Raw genomic sequence first — 20,355 nt, 5'->3', positions numbered from 1 at the left:
GTGTGTGTGTGTGTGTGTGTGTGTGTGTGTGTGTGTGTGTGTGTGTGAAATAACTCCTATTGGTCTGCTTCTCTCACAACACCCTGGGTAACATTCCTACTGATCAGAAACTCTGGGAACGGAGCCCAGCAGTTTGTGTTTTAACCAGTCCCCTAGGTGATTCTTATGCATATTACAGTTTGAGAACCACTGATGTAGGGGAAAACCTTTTTACAATTATGTGTGCCTAGAACCTAACTTTTTTTCTCTAAAATAAAATTTTATTTTATTTTTATACAGCAGGTTCTTATTAGTCATCAATTTTATACACATCAGTGTATACATGTCAATCCCAATTGCCCGATTCGTCACACCACCCCCACCCCCTGCCGCTTTCTCCGCTTGGTGTCCATACGTTTGTTCTCTACATCTATGTCTCAATTTCTGCCCTGCAAACCAGTTCATCTGTACCATTTTTCTGAACCTAACTTTTTACAAATACACAAGGAAAGTTTTGCACAGCTTTAATACACCTGAATTTCCCAGAAACTCAACTACTGCGTAAAACTGGAGAAAACAGTACTTTCTTTCGTTTAGAACTTTCCAAAGAGTTGTTCACCAATTCAGAAAAATCATGTTCTTGACTCTTGGGTGTTAGTCACAAATGCAGCACACCAGTCTGGCTGTATAATCATGGCTGTCCTGCTCTTGATGATTTTACTACATACATGCAAGTATCTGATTACCTCATTATGTGAAAGAATGAGCATTTACACTGAAATACAGAATCTTTTGTATTTTATTCCCTTATATTTTATAGTGATTTTGATATTAGGTTTGTAAACAGTCAATATTCCCTGTAAACTTTTATTTCAGGATAGTAAAGGGGTGTTTAAAATATTGGTTATATACCACACGACCCAGCAATCCCACTACTGGGCAAATACCCTGAGTAAACCATAATTCAAAAAGAGTCATGTACCACAGTGTTCATTGCAGCTCTATTTACAATAGCCAGGACATGGAAGCAACCTAAGTGTCCATCGACAGGATGAATGGATAAAGAAGATGTGACACATATATACAATGGAATATTACTCAGCCATAGAAAGGAACGAAACTGGGTCATTTGTAGAGACATGGATGGATCCAGAGACTGTCATACAGATTGAAGTAAGTCAGAAAGAGAAAAACAAATACCATATGCTAACACATATTTATGGAATCTAAAAAAAAAAGGGTCATGAAGAACTTAGGGGCAGGACAGGATTAAAGACGCAGACGTAGAGAATGGACTTGAGGACACGGGGAGGGGGAAGGGTAATCTGGGACGAAGTGAGAGAGTGGCATGGACATATATACACTACCAAATGTAAAACTGATAGCTAGTGGGAAGCAGCCACATAGCAGAGCTCGGTGCTTTGTGACCACCTAGAGGGGTGGGATAGGGAGGGTCGGAGGGAGGGAGATGCAAGAGGGAAGAGATATGGGGATATATATATATATAGCTGATTCATTTTGTGAATAAAACAGAAACACACCATTGTAAAGCAATTATACTCCAATAAAGATGTTAAAAAAAAAGTGTTTTCACCAAAATCTTAATATAGTTTGTCTATGGGGAATAAACAATAAAAATGTTCCTGGTTTGTAATCATAAAAAAAAAAAAAAAACCAGAATGAAGCCATTTATTTCCAATACATTAAAAGCTATTTGTGTATCCTTTCTTTTTAGTCTTTTTGTAGCTTGTGTCTGTTTCTAATAACCTATGCCTGTTAGGCTATTTTATTTAAAATTATACTATCTTTTGGAATTCCATTAAAATGAGTACATTTCTCCCCATTGCAAAAAAAAATATTGGTTATAAAAGGACTGTTGTGGAGTATAGTGTTGAGGCCACTGTCTAGTGTGAAAACCTGAGCTTGAGAAAGTGCGGTGCTGTGTTTGAGCGCAGTTTCTTGGCCAAGTTTTGTTATTAGGATTACAGTACCTTCATAAAATGAGTTTTTAGATTTTTTGTGTGAAATAGTCTCTATAGCATGGGAATTTTCTGTTCTTTAAAAGTTTGAAAAAAAATTATTTACAAAATTGTCCCCCCTCCCCATATTCTTTTTGGTGTTATTCCTTGAGTAGTTTTTTCTTGTTGGATAATTCAGATTCTCTACTAAAATAAGAAATTTATAAAAATCAATGTATATTTTCAAGAAAATTAACTGTTTATCTTGAGATTTTCAAATTAATATTGTGCACACTATATTCTCTTATAATTCTTGTTCTCTAGATCTGTTGTGATATCCTTGTTCTATTTTCTTTATTCATTTTATTCCTTTTTCTTGCTTGAGGAGGTTTGGCTGGGGTGCCAGTCATTTGCCTGTTTGTCCTCAGATCCATCCCGGGCCCGTACCCTGCTTGCTGCATTTCCCAGGCTCCCTTGCTGACAAGCTCCTGCCAGGTTTGGTCCATGGCACAGGCAGGATGTTGGAGGGTGGAAGGAGAGAAGCCTGGGGACTTCTTTCTCTGTACTTCCTGTAGTCTAGCTGTTTGCAGTCTCAGATCCTGCCCCGGCCCCAGCCACAGCCAGGCAAGATCACTGTGCTCAGTTCCCACTGGGAGGCCCCATTCCTGGGCTCTGGGCAACACACCCACCACCTCCTTTAGGGCCTCACCTTCCCTTGCATCCTCTTTCAGATTCCACATAATGAAATTCCCTCCACTGAATTATCTGGTGTGGATTCAGTCTTCCTGGCTGGACCATGACTGACTGATGTATCAGTATTTTTCAGAAAAGTAGCTTTTCTTCTTTTAACGTTTTTTTTTTTTTTTTTTTTTTTTTTAATTTGTCTGCGTTGGGTCTTCGTTGCTGCCCATGGGCTTTCTCTAGTTGTGGTGAGCGGGGGCTACTCTTCGTTGCTGCTTGTGGGCTTCTCATTGCGGTGGCTTCTCTTGTTGCAGAGCACGGGCTCTAGAACGTGGGCTTCAGTAGTTGTGGCTCATGGGCTTAGTTGCTTCATGTGGGATCTTCCCGGACTAGGGCATCCCCTGCATCGGCAGGCGGATTCTTAACCACTGCGCCACCAGCGAAGTCCCTAGAAAAGCAGCTTTTAAATTCATGTATCAATTCTACTATTTTCTAAATTATTCATCTCTTTTACTTGGTGAAATAATATAGTTTAGCCAGTGCTATGCTGGTAATCCAACTCTCTTGAAAAAAAAAAATCCCTGATTTGTCATATAGGTTTCCTCTTCTATCTGAAAGCAGAGCGTTCCTGTGAAGCTTAAGCCGAAATGGCGCACAGCAAAGAAGAAATTACCTTTTTCTGGAAATGAATCTATAGAATCAGTTCTCATGGGGCGATGGAGGGGAAGAAAAGGATTAGAAGGAAGACTCCAGACGATGGTAAGAAGGATCACATCTTGAGTCTGAAATTGTTTAATTACATCTCTCCAAAATGTAATGCTCGGGCTCCCTGGTGGCGCAGTGGTTGAGAGTCCGCCTGCCGATGCAGGAGACACGGGTTCGTGCCCCGGTCCGGGAAGATCCCACATGCTGCGGAGCGGCTGGGCCCGTGAGCCATGGCCACTGAGCCTGCGCGTCCGGAGCCTGTGCTCCGCAACGGGCGAGGCCACAACAGTGAGAGGCCCGCATATAGGAAAAAAAAAAAAAAATGTAATGCTCATTCATTACATTTGTTAATTTAAAAACATCATTTCATTGGAAAAATTATTAGGTTTTTCTTACTTCAAAATAATTCCTAAATGCTATGGGTCAAATTATACCCCCTCCCACCCCCATAACCCGAAATGTAACTGTATTTGGAGATACAGCTTTTAAGAGGTAATTAAGGTTAAGTGATGTCATAAGGGTGAGGCTCTAATCTGAAAGGACTGGTGTCATAAGAAGAGGAACAGAGACCAGGGCTTTCTCTGCAGGAGCACAGAGAAGAGGTCATGTGAGCACACAGCAAGATGGTGGCCACCTACAAGCCAAGAGAAGAGGCCTCAGGATGAAACCCACCTAGCCAGCGCCTTGATATTGGACTTCCTAGCCTCCAGAACTGTGAGAAGTAAATCTCTGTTGTTTAAGACCCCAGTCTGTGGCATTTTGTTAGAGGAGCCCAGCTGAAGAATACACCAAGTAGGCCCAACTGAGAGCCAAAAAACCAGAGCCCACAATAGTCAGTTTGTTTGGGGTGATGAAAAGTTTTGGAAATAAATAGTGGTGCTGGTCATGCAACACTGTGAATGTAATTAATGCCACTGAGTTGTACACTTAAAAATGGGGAAAATGGCAAATTGTTAGATATATTTTACCATAATCTTTAAAAACTAATAAAGTAGTATACCAAAACCCATTAAATTGTACATTTTAAATGGTTGAATTGTATGGTATGCGAATTATATCTCAATAAAGCTACTTTTAAAACAAATCAGAGCCCAAACTGACTAGTAATCACATAATTTCAACAAGAAAATTGCTGAAAATCCTTTAACAAATGTGACAGTGAGGAATCACATGCAGGTACACTTTCGTATTTGCTACGGGTCACCAAAAAGAAATGTCCTTTGGGCCTACTCCCCTGGGGGGCAGGGCTTGGAAAGCATCACCCTGGTGAAGGCCTTGTTCCAGTGAGAACCGCCCAAGAGGAGGGTGGCCAGTCTCTGCCTGAATGCCAGCTGCAGGTGGTACTGATGAGAATGCCTAGCTCCCCACCCTGGCTGTTACCACCTTTAAAAACAGCTGCCCCCAAAGAACGAAGCTGCTCCTCTGTACCTTCTGAATTGTGTACCATGTAACCTCTAACAGCTGTTCAAGGCAAAAATGTTTTAAAATTTGGCAATTTAGTAGATAAAAATGGCATAACCTTATTTTAATTGCTATTTCCTTAATTGCTACTGGGGTTGACTTTTTTCATGATTGTCTGTCACTATACATTTTCACTTCTGTAGAAAAGTTCACAGAGCCTGTTTACATTCGTTGGCTCTTCAGATTCCATGATGTTGTGAATGCAGACGGGGTAAAATGCTGCCATTTTACACTTGGGGGAAATGGGGCTCCCAGATCTAAGAGTAGCTACCAAATCTTTATTGTGCCATGAATCCTACCAGTTATTATTATCATTATTTATTATTTATTTGGTTGTGCTGGGTCTTAGTTGCAGCAGGTGGGCTCCTTAGTTGTGGCTCGCAGGAGCCTTAGTTGCAGCACATGGGCTCCTTAGTTGCGGCAGGCGGGCTCCTTAGTTGTGGCATGCGAACTCTTAGTTGCAGCATGCATGTGGAATCTAGTTCCCTGACCAGGGATCGAACCCGGGCCCCCTGCATTGGGAGCGTGGAGTCTTAACCACTGTGCCACCAGGGAAGTCCCCTTACCAGTTAGTTTTAAATATGTTACTTCTAACTTTCCCAGCAGTCCTGCCAGGTAGTTATTACCAGTCTCATTCTACAAATAAAGAAACTGGGACTGAGAGGCTGGTTAACTTGCCCACGGCCACTCAGCTGGTAACAGGGCTCTGTGGTCACTTGAATCTTGAATCAATATCCTTGCTACACAGCAGCTTCCTAGGGCCTGGGCGGAAAGATGCTGGAGTCAGCGGGCAGCATGGAGGTCCACCCAGTCCCATACGTGCAGAGAGGCATCACTTGCTGCGGACAACAAAGTCCGCGGTTTGCAGGGGTGCCAGGTGTGGGTGGTGACCAGTGGAGCAGTGTCCATCCCATTGCCGTCTAGGAAGATGTGACCTTTGTGAGTGAAGAGAGGTTCTACTTGGCGCCCCATTCCACCCCAAGACGTGACGTCATAGACCTGGACCGTCCCATCAAAACCTGAGGAAGAACAAGAAAAGCGAGCATTGACGCTGAATCTCTGAATGCTCTACGGAACCAAAACAGGCTAGAGGATGATGAATCAAATAGCCACGAGATACTTAAATTCCAAGGGAATTCCTTGGCGGTCCAGTGGTTTGGACTCTGCGCTTTCACTGCTGAGGGCACGGGTTCTATCCCTGGTCGGGGAACTAAGATCCCACAAGCTGCGCAGTGCAGCCAAAAAAATAAATAAATAAAATTAAAGGCCAACTGAAGGGCATGTAACATCTGCCGTCAGTGACCCCAAGGAGCACATAACGATAAGCATCTGTTGTGCATCTGTCACGTGCCAGGCCCGAGGCTAATCTTGCATTCTCTCCTTTAACCCTCACAACTGTATGAAGTAGGTACTATTATTTTCCCCAAGAAACGGAGGCTTTAGAGACTTTTCAAACCTCTTCCACTTGCCCCCAACTCTAATCCCTCCACATGTGAGTCCCTCTCAGCAGAGGGCCTTGTCTCCTACTTGATGGGGGAAAGAGAAGCCTTTAGAGAGAACTACCCAAGCCTGGTTCTGCTCTTCTGCTCTTTCTGGATCCTGCCATGACCAATGACCCTCTCCTGCTCTCTCAACTATTCTTTCAACCTCTCCCCCCGTCAGAGGATCCTTCCATCGGCTTTCAGATACCTCATTACACACCCTCATTCAACTAGATACTGCCGGGCCAGACCCAGGAGCCTGCTGACCTAGCTAGCTTGCTGTAGTTCTAAAAGCGAGTAGACTGAGCGGCACCGCTGAGACCCTATCGCCTCTCCCTGGTGCAGCCCGTGGCTGTCCTAGTGTCTTACCATCCGCAGCCTCTCCACCAACCTCAGAACTGAATTCCTGCTGCGACAGGAAAGGCCTGCTACCAACGTGGGGAAGTCTGGTAGCCAGGATGTGGAAGGGCCACCACTAAAGAACCTGGAGAGCTAATATGGAGCTTTTCTGTGAGCAACCTTAACTTCTGGGGCCAGATTTACTACAGAACTACGGGCTCCTTCCTGAGCACCCAAGAGTCCCCGGAAGAGAGAGATCAAGTGACAGACACAAAATCCTCTCAGCGTACCTGAAATGGCCAAGCAGTTGTCCAGGCCTGGAGCCCAAGTCACTCGCAGCAGCTCTGGGTCAGGGCTAGGCATGGACACTGGGCACTGGACCAAGCTCACCGGCTGGCAGAGATCCCGGGGGTCAAGAAGACAGAGCTGCCCGTCTGAGCCAAGGCTGGCAATGCTGGGCCCAGGGCCCCGGCCCCCAGCTTCTGCACACCACCTCCCTCCAGCGGACCCAGAGCTGGGCCTGAGGTTCTCTGACGGGGTCCACTTCTGGCGGGTGTCGACAAGCCCCAGGTGGCCCGAGGTGCAGCAGAAGGCAAAGGTGTCTGCGTCCAGGACCTGCAGGCTACTCAGCAACTCGTCGTCACTGACACCTGGACGGCGGGGCGAGAAAAGTGGCTGCAGTCAAATGGGTCCAGTGGCTTGGCACCGTTGGCTGGTCCAAGCCCCTTCCTCTGGGCAGCTCCCCACCAGCCCCCGGCCGAGCGAACCACATCCCGCCGCCTTCTCATCTCACACGGTCTGCCCGGCTGGTTGGGTGCCGGTCCCGGGACTGCCTTCCCCAGCCCCAGAACAGGGGCCCCCGAGGCCTGGCCCTGCCTCTCACTCATCTCGTTTCCCCAGCAGCTGGCACACAGGGTTGGATTCGGTTTCCAGCGTGGCTGGGTGGGGCTGGGAGGAGCCGGCAAGGGGCTGCGGTACCTGAGCTGTAGGTGGTCTTCTGTGATTCCAGATCCACCACCTTCAGACTGCTAAGCCTGGCCCCGTGGAGGACTCCGGGCGCCGCCGACGAGAAGATGGCCACCCTGGGCCAGAGACGCCCCTCCTCGCGCACGTCAATGGTGCTGACAGCCTTAATGACATCTGGGGGAAGATGGAAGTGGCTGAAGTCCAGGATGTTAATGCAGGTTTGAAACATTCCATGGTGAAGGCCTGCCAGAAGGTCAGGGGAGACAGGGCCTCACGGCTGGTGAGAGAGGATGTGGAGACATCATCACTGTGCGTTGTGTTCACTTTTTGGAAACTGTCAGAAGCACTGTAGTTTCTCTATAATTTGTCTTTTGAACTGTTTTGCAAATGGGAGATAATGAATCACAGCAGCCATCTCAAAACCTCCCCAGCAGTTCTGGCTTTTTATAGTTTTGCGGAGAACAAATAAAGGAAGAGAAAAGGAAAGAACACGCCGATGATGTTATTTACACCTTAACTGAAAATAACAGGAATGGAGTTCATGAAGTAATATTATTTCTTCAAAAACATGTCCCATGACCTCAAGCAATTGGCCAAATCCTAACAGGTCAAGGTTATAACACAGATGTCTTTGTCTTCAAACATAAACAGGGCAAGAAAGTCCACATCTTTTTTACACTGAACGTTAAAAAGACATACTTGCCCTCAGGTTAAATCAAATTTTAGCTTTGTTCACCTCAGTCTGCATCGACAGCAGACAGGTTCCCATCTCTGCATTCTCCATTTATAACATAGTTCAGAACAAGTAGTTTGCTGTACAAACTACTTAAAGGGAGATAGATGCATATTTTCCATTTTATATTTTCTTGCTCCAATAGGGAGCTCACTGTTTGGTTTCACATTCTCTGAAGAAAATGAAGATCTATGTATTTTTAAATTCTAGAGGATAGGTAAGAGGATGAGGAAGGGATGGATGAGAGAAGGAACACTAACGCGGCTTATCAAGCGAGCACGTGGCAGTCAGTTCCCTGGAGACAGTTCACATACAAGGAGTCACAGAAGGTGCGGCCAGGCTGGGCTAGGATGCAGAGGCCCCTTGGGTCCTGCTCCCCAAGCCACAGACTCTCAGTGCACTTTGTCTAGACTTGCTGAACATAACTGCTCTACCCTAGGAGCCGCGGAGGTCGGAGCAGACACAACAGCTGAGCCTCAGGACCGTGTGTCTCCGGGGAGTGCCAGTGAGGCTGTGATTCAAACCAGCCCAGCACAGCTTGCCTCACTCCCCTGGGCCCCACTTAAACGGCTCCCTTTTCCCTTTCCAAAGACTGAGGAGCCTGGAACAGATTCCCCAGGACCTGCTGCTCTGAGCCAGGGCTGGTTCTCAGGTGTGATTTGTCCCCTGACGGCGGGGAAGGAGGAGGTCAAGGGACAGCCTGCAAAGGCCTATTTCAAAGATGCCGTAGAAAACAAAGGCTTCAGAGCTCCTGACTGGAGAGTTGTGCTCCGTAGTTACAACAGGAAAGCAATGCAGGTTCCTCCTCATCCCCTCTCTTGTCAGTGTTAAAATGCCCCCTTTAGGAAATCCACACCAACTAGCCAAATGAAAAGAAAAACTACTACAAAATCAAAGCAAAAGATGCAGTAAGGCACCTCCAAGAACTGGGCAATAAAAGAAAGAAGGCTGTCTGAAGATTAAACCAACAGAACGGGTCGGAGCTGCAGTGGGCACACTCCTTAAGGAGTCAGAATGGCTCCACACCTGCAGTACGGAGCTAACGTATTACCACGTCTAAAGGAAAAGTGGTGGCCATGAGAGGGGGCTGTTCTGCCACAACGGCAAAGAAAATGCTGGGGCCCGTCCACGGCAGAGAGAGCCACTCCAGGCTGAAGTTAACTTCAAAGCAGAGGCTGCGGGAGACATTCAGCTGAGGCTGTTAGGTATGTCTCCACCTAAAGACCTTCTCAGGGGACTCCTCAGCCCCAGAGCCGAGAGGAGAGGCCACAGGCCCCCCTCCAGGGGCCTGGAGAGCCAAGCCGTCACAAGTCCTATACCCTCTGCCTAGGAGAGCTTATGAAAACACCACCTGGAAGCCTCGGAGCTGATTCCTCTTGTTATGGTTATGTTTACCATGCAGGCTTTGACTAGGTTAGGTCTTCTATAGGAAAAGAATAAGGATCTGGAATATTCCACTTTTAGGGACACTTATTTTTTCATTATAAACTAATAAATCTGCGTTCTGGTTTATACAGCAGTCCTGTGAGTCTGGTGAGCGCGTCTGCCCCTAATAACAGATTAGATTTGTTGTGGGTGTGCTGACAGAATCAGGTTTCTGAGATACCAAAGCTGTGGGTCAAACCTGGACCTTGGAAAATTCACCAAGATAATGCTACATTTTTAGGTGTCTAGGAAAACAGCTGGCCAGCCTTCCCCAGATTCTGGAATATTCTGCACTAATATCCAGGGGAAAGTAACTATCTGATTTCCTACTCTCATATGAGTGTCAGAGCAAGTCTCCTTGGGCCTAGCTCTCCTGGGCCTGGGGCTACAGGTTCTATATGGCACCTGGTACCCCAGGCACCGTCAGGACAAAAGAGCTCCAAGGCGCCCTCCTCATCTTTAAACCACTGCTGCCCCACGCAGCCTATTTTTAGGGAAAGATAAAAAACAACTATAAGTTACTGACATAAGGATAGACATAGAGATCACTGGAACCGAACGGAGAGTCCAGAAATAAATCCTTATATTCACGATCAAATGATTTTCACCAAAGGCACCAAGGCAGGTCAGTGGAGAAAGGCCAGGCTTTTTGACAAAGGGTACTGGGACAATCAGACATTCATATGCAAAAAGATGAACTTAGACCCCTCCCTCATACCTACCATACACAAAAGTTAACTCTAAAGAGATCACAGACTTAAATGTCAGAGCTAAAACAATAAAACTTTTGGAAAAAAAAAAACATTGGGGAAAATCTATGGATTAAGTTAAGATTTCTTAGATATGACACTGTTTTATTATTAAAACGGACCTCATCAAAATTTAAAACTTTTATGCTTCAAAGGACACTATTAAGAAAATGAAAAGACAGGGAGAAAATATTAGCAAAACATATATCTGATAAATAACATGTATCTAGAATGTACAAAGAACTCTCACAAGTCAATAAAGACAAAACAGCCAATCAAAAAGTGGGCAAAATATTTGATAAAATATAAGCACCAAGAAAGCAAGGAACATCTATGTGAGTGCTTGCTGTTATATCCCCAGAACCTTGCCCAATGCTTGACACACCGGAAGCACACAATGAATAACGACTAAATGATGAAATGTTAGCTACTGCTACAAATAACAGTAATAATAATAATATTATTATTATTATTATGTGCCCTTTCATAAGTAGATCTTACTTCCAGGAACCAGATCTAAGCAAAATGGTGGCACAGACTATGTTGCCAGTCAGTAAATACCCTATGACCTTTTCTTTCAGAGCCCTTACATACTATACTGAGATCAATTATTATTATCTAACTATAGTTACCACCAGGCAGAGTTATAAGCAGACTCTGAAGTCAGACTACATTTAAGTCTTGGTTCTGCGACCATCTTTGTGACTCTGAACAAGTTAGACTCTCTGGGAAAGAGTTTGTTCTCATACTTATGAGAATTTAATGAGATCACACATGGAAAGTGATTAGTACAGTGACTGGAATATAATATACACTCATTAATATTACTGTTACATCTTATAGATTGTTAACTAATCCGAACAAGTATCTATTAAAATGTACAGTGAAACTGGCATATCAAAGGGCCTGTGACAGCATGTTACCTCAGCCTGCTAGGGGGGAAAAAAAAAATAACAACAAAACACCCTTAGGAAGATTTGAATAGGCATTTTACCAAAGATACATGAATGGCTAATAAGCATATAAAAAGATGCTCAACATTATTAGTCATTAAGGAACTGCAAATGAAAGCCACATGATATACAATTTCACATCCATTAGGACTGCTTTAATAAAAAAGACAGATAATAACAAATGTTGGTGAGGACATGGAGAAACAGGAACCCGCATACACTGCTGGTGGGAATGTAAATGATGAAGCCATTCTGGAAAAGAGTTTGGGAGTTTCTTAAAAAATCAAACAAACAAAAAACAAAAAAAAATTAAAAAAAAAATCAAACATAAGTTTACCACATGATCCAGCAATTTTATTCCTAATGTCTATCCAAGACATATTAAGACATAGGTCCACAGAGACTTGTACATGAATGTTCTTAGCAGCATTATTCCTAATAACCAAAAATCAGATCCATCAACTGGTGAACAGATAGACAAATGTGATACATCCATAAATGGAATACTGTTCAGCCATAAAAAGGAACAAACTGCTGATACACGTTATGACATTGTATGACATGGTGGACCTCAAAAGTACTATGCTCAGTGAACGAAGCCAGATACAAGAGACCACATGTTGTATGATTCCATTGATATGAAATATCCAGAAAAGGCAAATCTATCATAGAGACAGAAAGCAGATTAGTGGTCGCCTGGGGCAGGGTGTGGGCATGGGGGTTAATCGTAATTGGCATGATGGATCTTACTGGGGTCATGAAAATATCCTAAAAGTGATCATAGTTGCACAACTTGTTAAATTTACTAAAAAGAAAAAAATCACTGAACTGTATACTTAAAATGGGTGACTTTCAATAAAATTATGAAAAAATAAACAATCATAACTACAAATAAGTATATACACACACCTGGAAGCTACAGCATAAGACAAGTGACAAGGAAGAAACAACAAAGGAAAGTCCACAGGGTCAGTGACCTCAAAAACCAAATGAGGACCAGAACCACCTTCCTGCAGCAGTGAAGCTTGGGGAGAAGCCAACAGCTGCTATCGGTTTCTGGGAAGCATCCAAGTGAGGCAGAGGACCACACAAGCCAAGGGGCAGTTCCAAGAGCGGCTGCCTTTGTCTCTGAGGCCCGCTTCCATGCTGGTCAGCAATGCTCTAACCCAAGGAGGGATGGCAGGGGCTGGATCAGGGCTGCAGGCTTCGGTGCCTGCCTGACAGAGGAATCGAAAACCTCCTGCTGGAGGGGATACTATGAGGGAACTCCCCCGACTCCCAGAGGAACAGGACTAACGCTTCCTGCGCCTTTCCCAACTTTCCTGTTCCTGTTGGGCAGCAGAGCTAGGTCTCTGAGTCGGAGACTGGTCAGCCCAGCCTTGTGCTCACTCACTGTTTTCCCTCCCTGAGAGCAGCATGCCTGCAGTGAGAGGTGACCTCCCTGCTGCCTTCGCTCTGCCCCTGCCTGGGGTGGGAGGGGCCCGAAGTTCACCAGGTGCTCTGTCTCTGGCTGGGCTGGTAAACTCAATTCCTGAAGCAAGCTATAGGAAGCTCCACCTGGGGCTTGTGTGCACTGCTGTGGCTGCTAATTCACCTTTGCTGCATTAAAGTAGATACTGCATTAAAAAAAAATTTTTTTGGCCACACCATGTGGCATGTGGGATCTTAGCTCCCCGACCAGGGACTGAACCCGTGCCCCCTGCAGTGGAAGCACAGAGTCTTAACCACTGGACAGCCAGAGAAGTCCCAGTAGATACTGCATTTTAATTCCCACTGGCTCTGAGTCTGTTTCTTAACTGGCTCAGATTAGGGATTGGGGGTGTGAGAATAACAGGCTTTCCTACAAACCCAACCCCACCGAGTCAAAGTCACTTACCGCTGTCCTCCGCAACCTGCCACACCTGCAGGTAACAACCGGGAAGGCCACTGGTCACCAGCAACCTATTCAGGATGGATAAGAAATCTCAGCCCAGACAGTGGGGAGCTCACCCACACAGCCCTCAGCCTCTCCCTCTCCAGCCCACTCAGCTTGGGATTGCTACACTCCCTGTATCAGGAGAGCTTACGCAGGGAGGGGTCATCAAGATCAGTCATCCTCATTTAACAGAGGAGGAGCAGGCTTGTTCCCCTTTAGGGACAGGTCCACAGCTCACAGAGAGTCGTGGGACTGAGCCCTGGCTTCCACGTGGCATGACGTGTGCTAGAGGACCCAGCAGGGAGTCTGAACACAGAAGCCTCACCCAGAGGCTCTGGCCTCTGCCAACTGAGCTATTAGCACCAACTACCCACCACCAGCTCTCTGAGAAGCTAAGAGCATCCCTTCTACTTTATATCTATTCCCTAGAGCAACGCCAGCAATCTGTGGGTTACCATAGTCAAGAGGTCTTGTGAGGGACCGTAAAGCCACCGAGCACTGGTTTCTTTGTATTCCAGATCAGTGTTGTGCACATGCCCTCCCATGTGCCCCTGTGCTGAGGTGGGATGGGGAGGGGTGGTGATAAAGATACAGGATACCCCTAAAGTTCCAGCCACTCCATCCTGAATGGAAGGTCTGGGTCACAGAGCTGACCATACCTGGTGTCTGGCACATACTTCAGATCAAAGACAGACCTGTCTGAAAATCCTCCATGGCGTACCTTGAAATCTCTTTCGGGGAATAAGCCCTAAAATACAAAGGGGTGGCCAGTCAGATAGGGGACCGCTCTCCAAAGGAACGTTTCAGACAAGTTCTAGGTAAGGAGCCATAGCCCAGCCTGGCAGGAAGCCACGGAAGCCGCTCAGGTGGCAGTGATGCTTCTCTGGGCAGGGCCTCAGGGTGCTGTTATTTGCAAATGTTGGTCTCAGCTGCTTACACAGATAGCTTCCTTTCTTTCCTGCACATCCAAAACCTTTCTTCTAACCTTTCACCACAGCACAAGTGTTATATTCCAAGCTGCCTTAGAGGAGTCACAGAGGCTTAACAGAGAAAGGTGGAATGTATCAGCCAACTAACACAGCCCCATTCCTCCCCACACCTCGCACTGGAAGTTAGGTGGGTTCTTCCAGCAATAAAAATACAACTGCCAGGACTTCCCTGATGGTTCAGTGGTTAAGAATCCACCTGCTAGTGGTTAAGAATCCGCCTGCCAATGTAGGGGACATGGGTTCGAGCCCTGGTCCGGGAAGATTGCACATGCCGCGGAGCAACTAAGCCTGTGCACCACAACTACTGAGCCTGTGCTCTAGAGCCTGCGAGCCACAACTACTGAGCCTGCACGCCACAACTACTGAAGCCCGCATTCTAGAGCCCGTGCTCCGCAACAAGAGAAGCCACCGCAATAAGAAGCCCACAAGCAGCAATGAAGAGTAGCCCCCGCTCACCACAACTAGAGAAAGCCTGTGCAGCACCAAAGACCCAATGTGGCCAAATAAATAAATAAAATAAACTAATTAATTAAAAAAATACAACTGCCAATTATCCAGTGCTCACTGTGTCAGCCACCCTGTTTAGTGCTTTACTTTATCACGTTGAATTCTTACAACCGCCCTGTGACCTGGGCAGTATAATTATCCCTGTTCTAAAATGACAAAGCCAAGGCATAGGGAGCTTAAGCAACTTTTCTAAGGTCACAGGGGTTACGTTATACATCTGAACCCAAGTCTGTCTAACCGAAGTCCATGCTCTTAGCCACTAGACTCTACTATCTCCACGTGAGGAACCAGAGGCAGGGGAAGAGGAGGTGGCCACAAGAGAACAGAGGGAAAGCCAGGGGTGAGGCGGGAGGTAAATCAGGTCTCTCATCAAGGCTCAATTTTGGTGAGCTCCTGACTCAGCTTGAGGGGTAGGGACGAGGAAGATCAAGAACATTAGGAAGGAAATTTACCCAAGGGCGATAAAGGCAGGACTGATCTAGCCAATGAGCCTGAGTGATTTTATAGTAACATTAGGCAGCTATCAACTCTTCGTGACACATTCTTATCTCTTGGTTTCTGGATCACTGGCCTTTTCTGAGACTCCTCCTACTTCAAAGACTATTCTTTCTCAGTACTCCTTGTGGGTTCATCATCTTCCTCTACCCATTTCTTTTTTTTTTTTTTTTTTTGCAGTACGTGGGCCTCTCACTGTTGTGGCCTCTCCCATTGCGGAACACAGGCTCCGGACGCGCAGGCTCAGCGGCCATGGCTCATGGGCCCAGCCGCTCCGCGGCATGTGGGATCTTCCTGGATCGGGGCACGAACCCGTGTCCCCTGCATTGGCAGGCGGACTCTCAACCACTGCACCACCAGGGAAGTCCCTTTCTACCCATTTCTTAAGTGTTCTCCGTGAGGTTCTGTCTTTAGCCATCTTCTCCTCTTATTCTTTATATACTACACATTCATCCTAGGTGATCTTAACCATTCTAAGGTTTCAACCACCCTTCATACTCTAATTGCTCCCTACATTTTTTTTTTTTCCGGCCGTGTGGCACGGCTTATGGGATCTTGGTTCCCCGACCAGGGATCGAACCCGGGCCCCCTGCAGTGGAAGTGTGACGTCTTAACCACTGGACCACCAGGGAATTCCCCCTAAATCTATTCTTGATAAAGTATAATTGACTTCTTGCTCTAGGAGCCCTCTGTAAATCACAGGACTTTCTGTACAACTTACCTCTGTGCACATTTGCCTCCCTTTATTAGACTATAAGGGCAGGCCCAGGGCTTACAGTTTCTCTCTTTCTAGTATCCAGGACAATATTTAGTAGACAACAGGAGCTCCATAAAGATTTAAAAAATGAGTAGAAGTAGACACATATACTCAGCATAAATATTTCAAGTTACCTGGTTTTCTTTTACAGAAAGTCTGAGAGGTAATATCAGATGAAGAATCTCATTTTTTTTCAGGCTTTCATAGCCAGCAACCAAGATTCCTGGAAAAAGAAGCAGAATAAGCTGTGACAAAGTGCTAGAAAGATTCTGAACCACAGCTGGGTCCAGACACTCTGCCAAATCTCCCAAAGCAAAGATAAACTCTTCTGCCATTGGTATGCAGCCTTGTACTGAGGGATGGAAGAGATCTAGATCTTCATAAGAGAAATATAATGCTGATGGGGCATGAAATTGCTACAAGTGACCAAGAGGCCCTCAAGCTCCCAGAAGAGGGGTTGGGTCCCTCTGGGCCGAGCTCCTGAGTTCCAGCTTGAGGAGTGGTTCTTCAGGGCCAGGCAGGGCATATCACCTTTGTCACCAATCCATTCAAGGACTCGAGTGGCTCCCGAGAGGTCGAATGCATGGAAATCCTGGTACCTGCATGATAGGGACACAACATCACACGATGCATGGCACTTTACAGCTGTTAAAGAACCTGAGATGTTAGCATGGTTCGGCAGTTGGGGGCCCAGGCTCTGGAATCAGGCAGAACTGGGATCAAGCCTTGTTACACATTTCATCCCCTGTGTGACTGGGGGCAGGCCAGTCACAGTTTCCCTGAGTCTCGTCCTCATCTGTAAAATGGAACTCCTAGAGTACTCAGACTTCCCAAGGTTGACGTGAGGAATCGAGATAATCTTTGTTTAAGGTTTAACCCAGAGCCAGGCGCAAAATAAATAGTCACTTATGTTATTATTATCCTCCACAAGCACTGCCCCTACTAGTACTTCACACAATTTGCGCACACAGGAAGGTGCCATTTCCCAGCTGCGGGTGCCGAGGCCCAGGCGGAGTCCTCCGTACAGGTCCCGCCCCACATGCCGCGGGTTCCCTGCGTGCTCCATGCCGCGCCCGTCCGCCCCCAGGCCAGCTCCAGACCCAGATTCCACGTCCCAAGCCCACACGATTTACAAGCGCAAGGACTCCACCAGCCAGTCCTCAGCGGGCTCCATGGCAACTGTCGCTTCCGGTACCCCACTTCCGCCTCTGAACCTTCCTGGGCAAGCGCGGCCCTCTCGCGAGGAGTGGGGCGCGGCCTGGTTTGACCCGGGGGCGGGGCCTTAGAGGTGCCCTAGCGCCGCCGCGGACCTGCCGTACCCTTAACTAACTATGTCCGGGATTCTGCGGATAAACTCTCCTGGAAACAAGACGCAAATTCAGGGATTCCCAGGATGTCAGTTCCGGGCGGGGCCTGAGGGACCAAATACACGCTCGTTTTATGACCGGGTATTTGCACATCAGAGGAAAAGGCCAGATAAAATACAGGACGCCCGGTTAAATTCCAATTTTAGGTAAACAACGAATAATTTTTTTCGTTTAAGTATGTCCATGCAATATTTAGGATATCTTATACGATAAGATAGGGGCATCCTGCCATTCCTAAGTGCTAGGCATCCACAGAGGTAGGCAGGGGCAGGCCCCCCAGTGCCTTTCTCCCTGAAGGGCCTGGGAGGGGTCAGGGTAGTGGTTTTCTCAGAATAACAGCCTCAACCTCACAGAGTGGTCATGACAGTCAAAGGAGATCATAGAAGTAAAGTCCAAGTACCATGCCTGGCCCTGGGCCGGACAGTGTTTTTACTCCCCCACCTCCAGCTCTGCCCAAGACCTCACTTCTGAAGTCCCACCCCCCAGGGCGAAGTACTGCTTCCTCTGAGATTCTCTAGTTGGTCTTCATGTTTCAGGCCTTCGAGACCAGTGGCCCCGGAGGGGACATTGTCTGCCTTCAGACTCAGCCAGCCCGAGCACCTGGCCCTTACATCTGAGGTCTCCAGAGGCTGGTGGTTCTTTTTTTTTTTGGCCACACTGCGTGGCATGTGGGATCTTAGTTCCCCATGGGGCTGGGGATGAACCTTTTGTAGGGAATGCCCCTCCCTTCTTTCAAGATGTACATATTATATGCTAGGCATGGTGGGGGACACAAAGTTAAGTCAGCCACTGGTGCTGCCAGGAAGCTCACAGACTGGCAACAGCTCCTGTTTACTAAGTGCTTTCTATGCATTAGGCATCATGCTCAGCATGTGACACAAATGGTCTCATTTAAGAAGAGAGGGGCACTACTGTTCCCATTTTATGGATGAGGAAGATGAGGCTTGGAGAGGTTAAATGACATTTCTAAGGTCACACAGCTACTAAGTAGCTAGCTTATGAGCCCAGCATGCTGTCACCAGATCCCCCATTCTACCACATTACACTGCCTTCTTCACATAGCAACGAAGTACCAGGGAAGGTGGTGTGGGATGGGGACAGCGCCAGGGACAGAGAATGGAGGAGTTTCCCCTCTGCCAGGCTGGAGATGAAAGCTGGCTTGGCTTCAACTCTGGGGCCTTGAACCCCATAGGTCAGTGGTTTACAACCCAGGGTGATTTTGGCTCCCTCCCCTGTCCCCTCCCCAGAGGACCTCTGGCAATGTCTGGAGGCAGTTTTGGTTGTCCTAACAGTATCTATCCATACTCTAGTGGATAGAGACGAGGGACACAGCTAAGCGTCCTACAATGCACAGGACAACTCCCACAACAGAGAACTGTCCAGCCCAGAATATCAAGTGCTGGCATTGAGAAACCCTGCCACTGGTCACTGAGGCAGACAAGAGACTGGGAAGAGCACTGGTCAAGGTGAACAAGGTCTAGACTCTGTCTTAGCTGCTGACTAACTCTTTTCATCCCTTCTCTGAGCCTCAGGGTCCCAACAGGCACATACAGGGCACAGCAAAGGTGGACAGCTGGGGTGGGGCAAGTCTGTGTAGACTGGGGTGGAGGTAGGGGAAGGTCCTGCTGGATAATCCCAGGCTGTGACTTTAGACTGGGCAATGGGTGAGGGGAACGTCTTCCCCTACTTTTTGTTCCATGGGGTTTGCTGGGAAGGTCAGCTTTCTTTCTTCAGAATCCTCTCCGTTTGAGCTCTAGACAGGGAGAGCCTAGAATCGCTGACTTTCTTGGGTGGGCCTATCACACCCTGGCTGGGCACTCACACTGTAAGCCCAATGCTGGATCCAGGGGCAGCCCTGGCTGAGCCTCTCCCGGGCCTGGCTCACCTGGGTGTGAGGTGCTGGGCCGCTGAGGCTCATGCCCAGATCTTTCTTCTGCAGGAGGATCCTGAGCAGATCATGACTCAGCTGCAGTCTCTGGTCCCTCAGGGAGATGTGGGGAGCTGTCCCCAATAGGGATGGGCTGGGGGGCTCCAGACTCTTCTTGCCCATGAAGTGACCTAAAAAGGAGGTACTGAGGCACAAGGAAGTCAGGGAGCAAGGATCCTATCCCAGTGGGAAAGCTCCCCGTCTCTCCCACTTTTCAGTTCTCATGGCAGGAAGATACACAACCTTCCTCCTCCTCGTCACCAGGAGCTATAAAGACCGCGGGTGGTGGCAAAGCCTGTACCTCAGCTTTTCCTGAGCAGGTAGATGGGGTGGAGGGGATGGCACAGCTGGAAGGAGGGTGGGATGCCCCAGGGCCAGGAAGAAACTCTGCCAGTTGTGCTGTCTGCTTAGAAGAGGGACGGGAACGGCAGAGAAGGAAGTGGAGAAGAAGAGGTGTCTGGAAGGTGGAGGTGCAGAGAGAAGACACACCAGAGGTTAGAAGATTCAGTAGAGTCTTGTCTAAGAGAAGGGGCACGGGCTGGCAGGTAGATTTAGGATCCAGCCCCAGCTCTGCTTTAAACTGTATGGGTGAGTGATTTAACCGTCATTGGGTCTGGGTCTCAAGTTCCCCATCTGTTAGATGAGTTCCAGGGTCCCCTCTAGCCTGGACACTAGTGTCCATGGCTGAGGAGAGGCCAGAGAAGGAAAATGGGGTCAGAGCAGGGTGGGGGGCGCTTGCCCGTACCGCGAAGACTTACCGGTGGCCCAGAGATTGCCCCGCGGGTGCACTCGGATCTTGCTGGCCCGGCTGCGGGGCTCCGGGAGATCCCAGCTAAACGGGGCGACGCCGGCAGCGAGCAGAGCGAAAAGCAGAAGGCCCCCGAGCAGCCGAGCGCCCCGCGCCCGCAGGGTCATGGCTGGGTGCCGGCCGCGCCTCAGTTCAGGTGCACTTAGCCACGGCTCAGGTC

At 47.6% G+C, this 20,355-nt stretch overlaps 2 protein-coding genes across 3 annotated transcripts; both read right to left on the bottom strand.

The window, feature by feature from the left end:
* Nucleotides 1-3,768: 3,768 nt before the first annotated feature.
* On the bottom strand, nt 3,769-17,267 carry WDR73 (WD repeat domain 73). 2 transcript variants are annotated; one of them, XM_029239304.1, is made up of 8 exons: nt 17,227-17,267; nt 16,625-16,692; nt 16,228-16,316; nt 14,005-14,093; nt 13,307-13,371; nt 7,583-7,744; nt 6,895-7,254; nt 3,769-5,803 (listed from the first exon to the last, which is right to left on the bottom strand). In XM_029239304.1, the coding sequence occupies exons 1-8, from the start codon at nt 17,265-17,267 to the stop codon at nt 5,568-5,570; spliced, it is 1,110 nt and encodes a 369-aa protein (XP_029095137.1). In that variant the 3' UTR covers nt 3,769-5,567. The 2 variants fall into 2 exon arrangements, with proteins under 2 accessions (XP_029095137.1, XP_029095136.1); XM_029239303.1 differs by having other exon boundaries at nt 16,228-17,235.
* Nucleotides 17,268-17,422: 155 nt separating this feature from the next.
* On the bottom strand, nt 17,423-20,302 carry NMB (neuromedin B). The gene is made up of 3 exons (XM_029237068.1): nt 20,146-20,302; nt 19,346-19,518; nt 17,423-17,506 (listed from the first exon to the last, which is right to left on the bottom strand). Exons 1-3 carry the CDS (start codon nt 20,300-20,302, stop codon nt 17,423-17,425), a joined length of 414 nt encoding a protein of 137 aa, XP_029092901.1.
* Between the last annotated feature and the right edge of the window lie 53 nt (nt 20,303-20,355).

This window comes from Monodon monoceros, unplaced genomic scaffold (assembly GCF_005190385.1).
Source record: "Monodon monoceros isolate NGI ecotype Baffin Bay Population unplaced genomic scaffold, NGI_Narwhal_1 Super_Scaffold_21, whole genome shotgun sequence".
Classification (NCBI taxonomy): domain Eukaryota; kingdom Metazoa; phylum Chordata; class Mammalia; order Artiodactyla; family Monodontidae; genus Monodon; species Monodon monoceros.
Note: the sequence above shows the minus strand (reverse complement) of the source record. Positions and strands in the feature narration are given on the sequence as shown.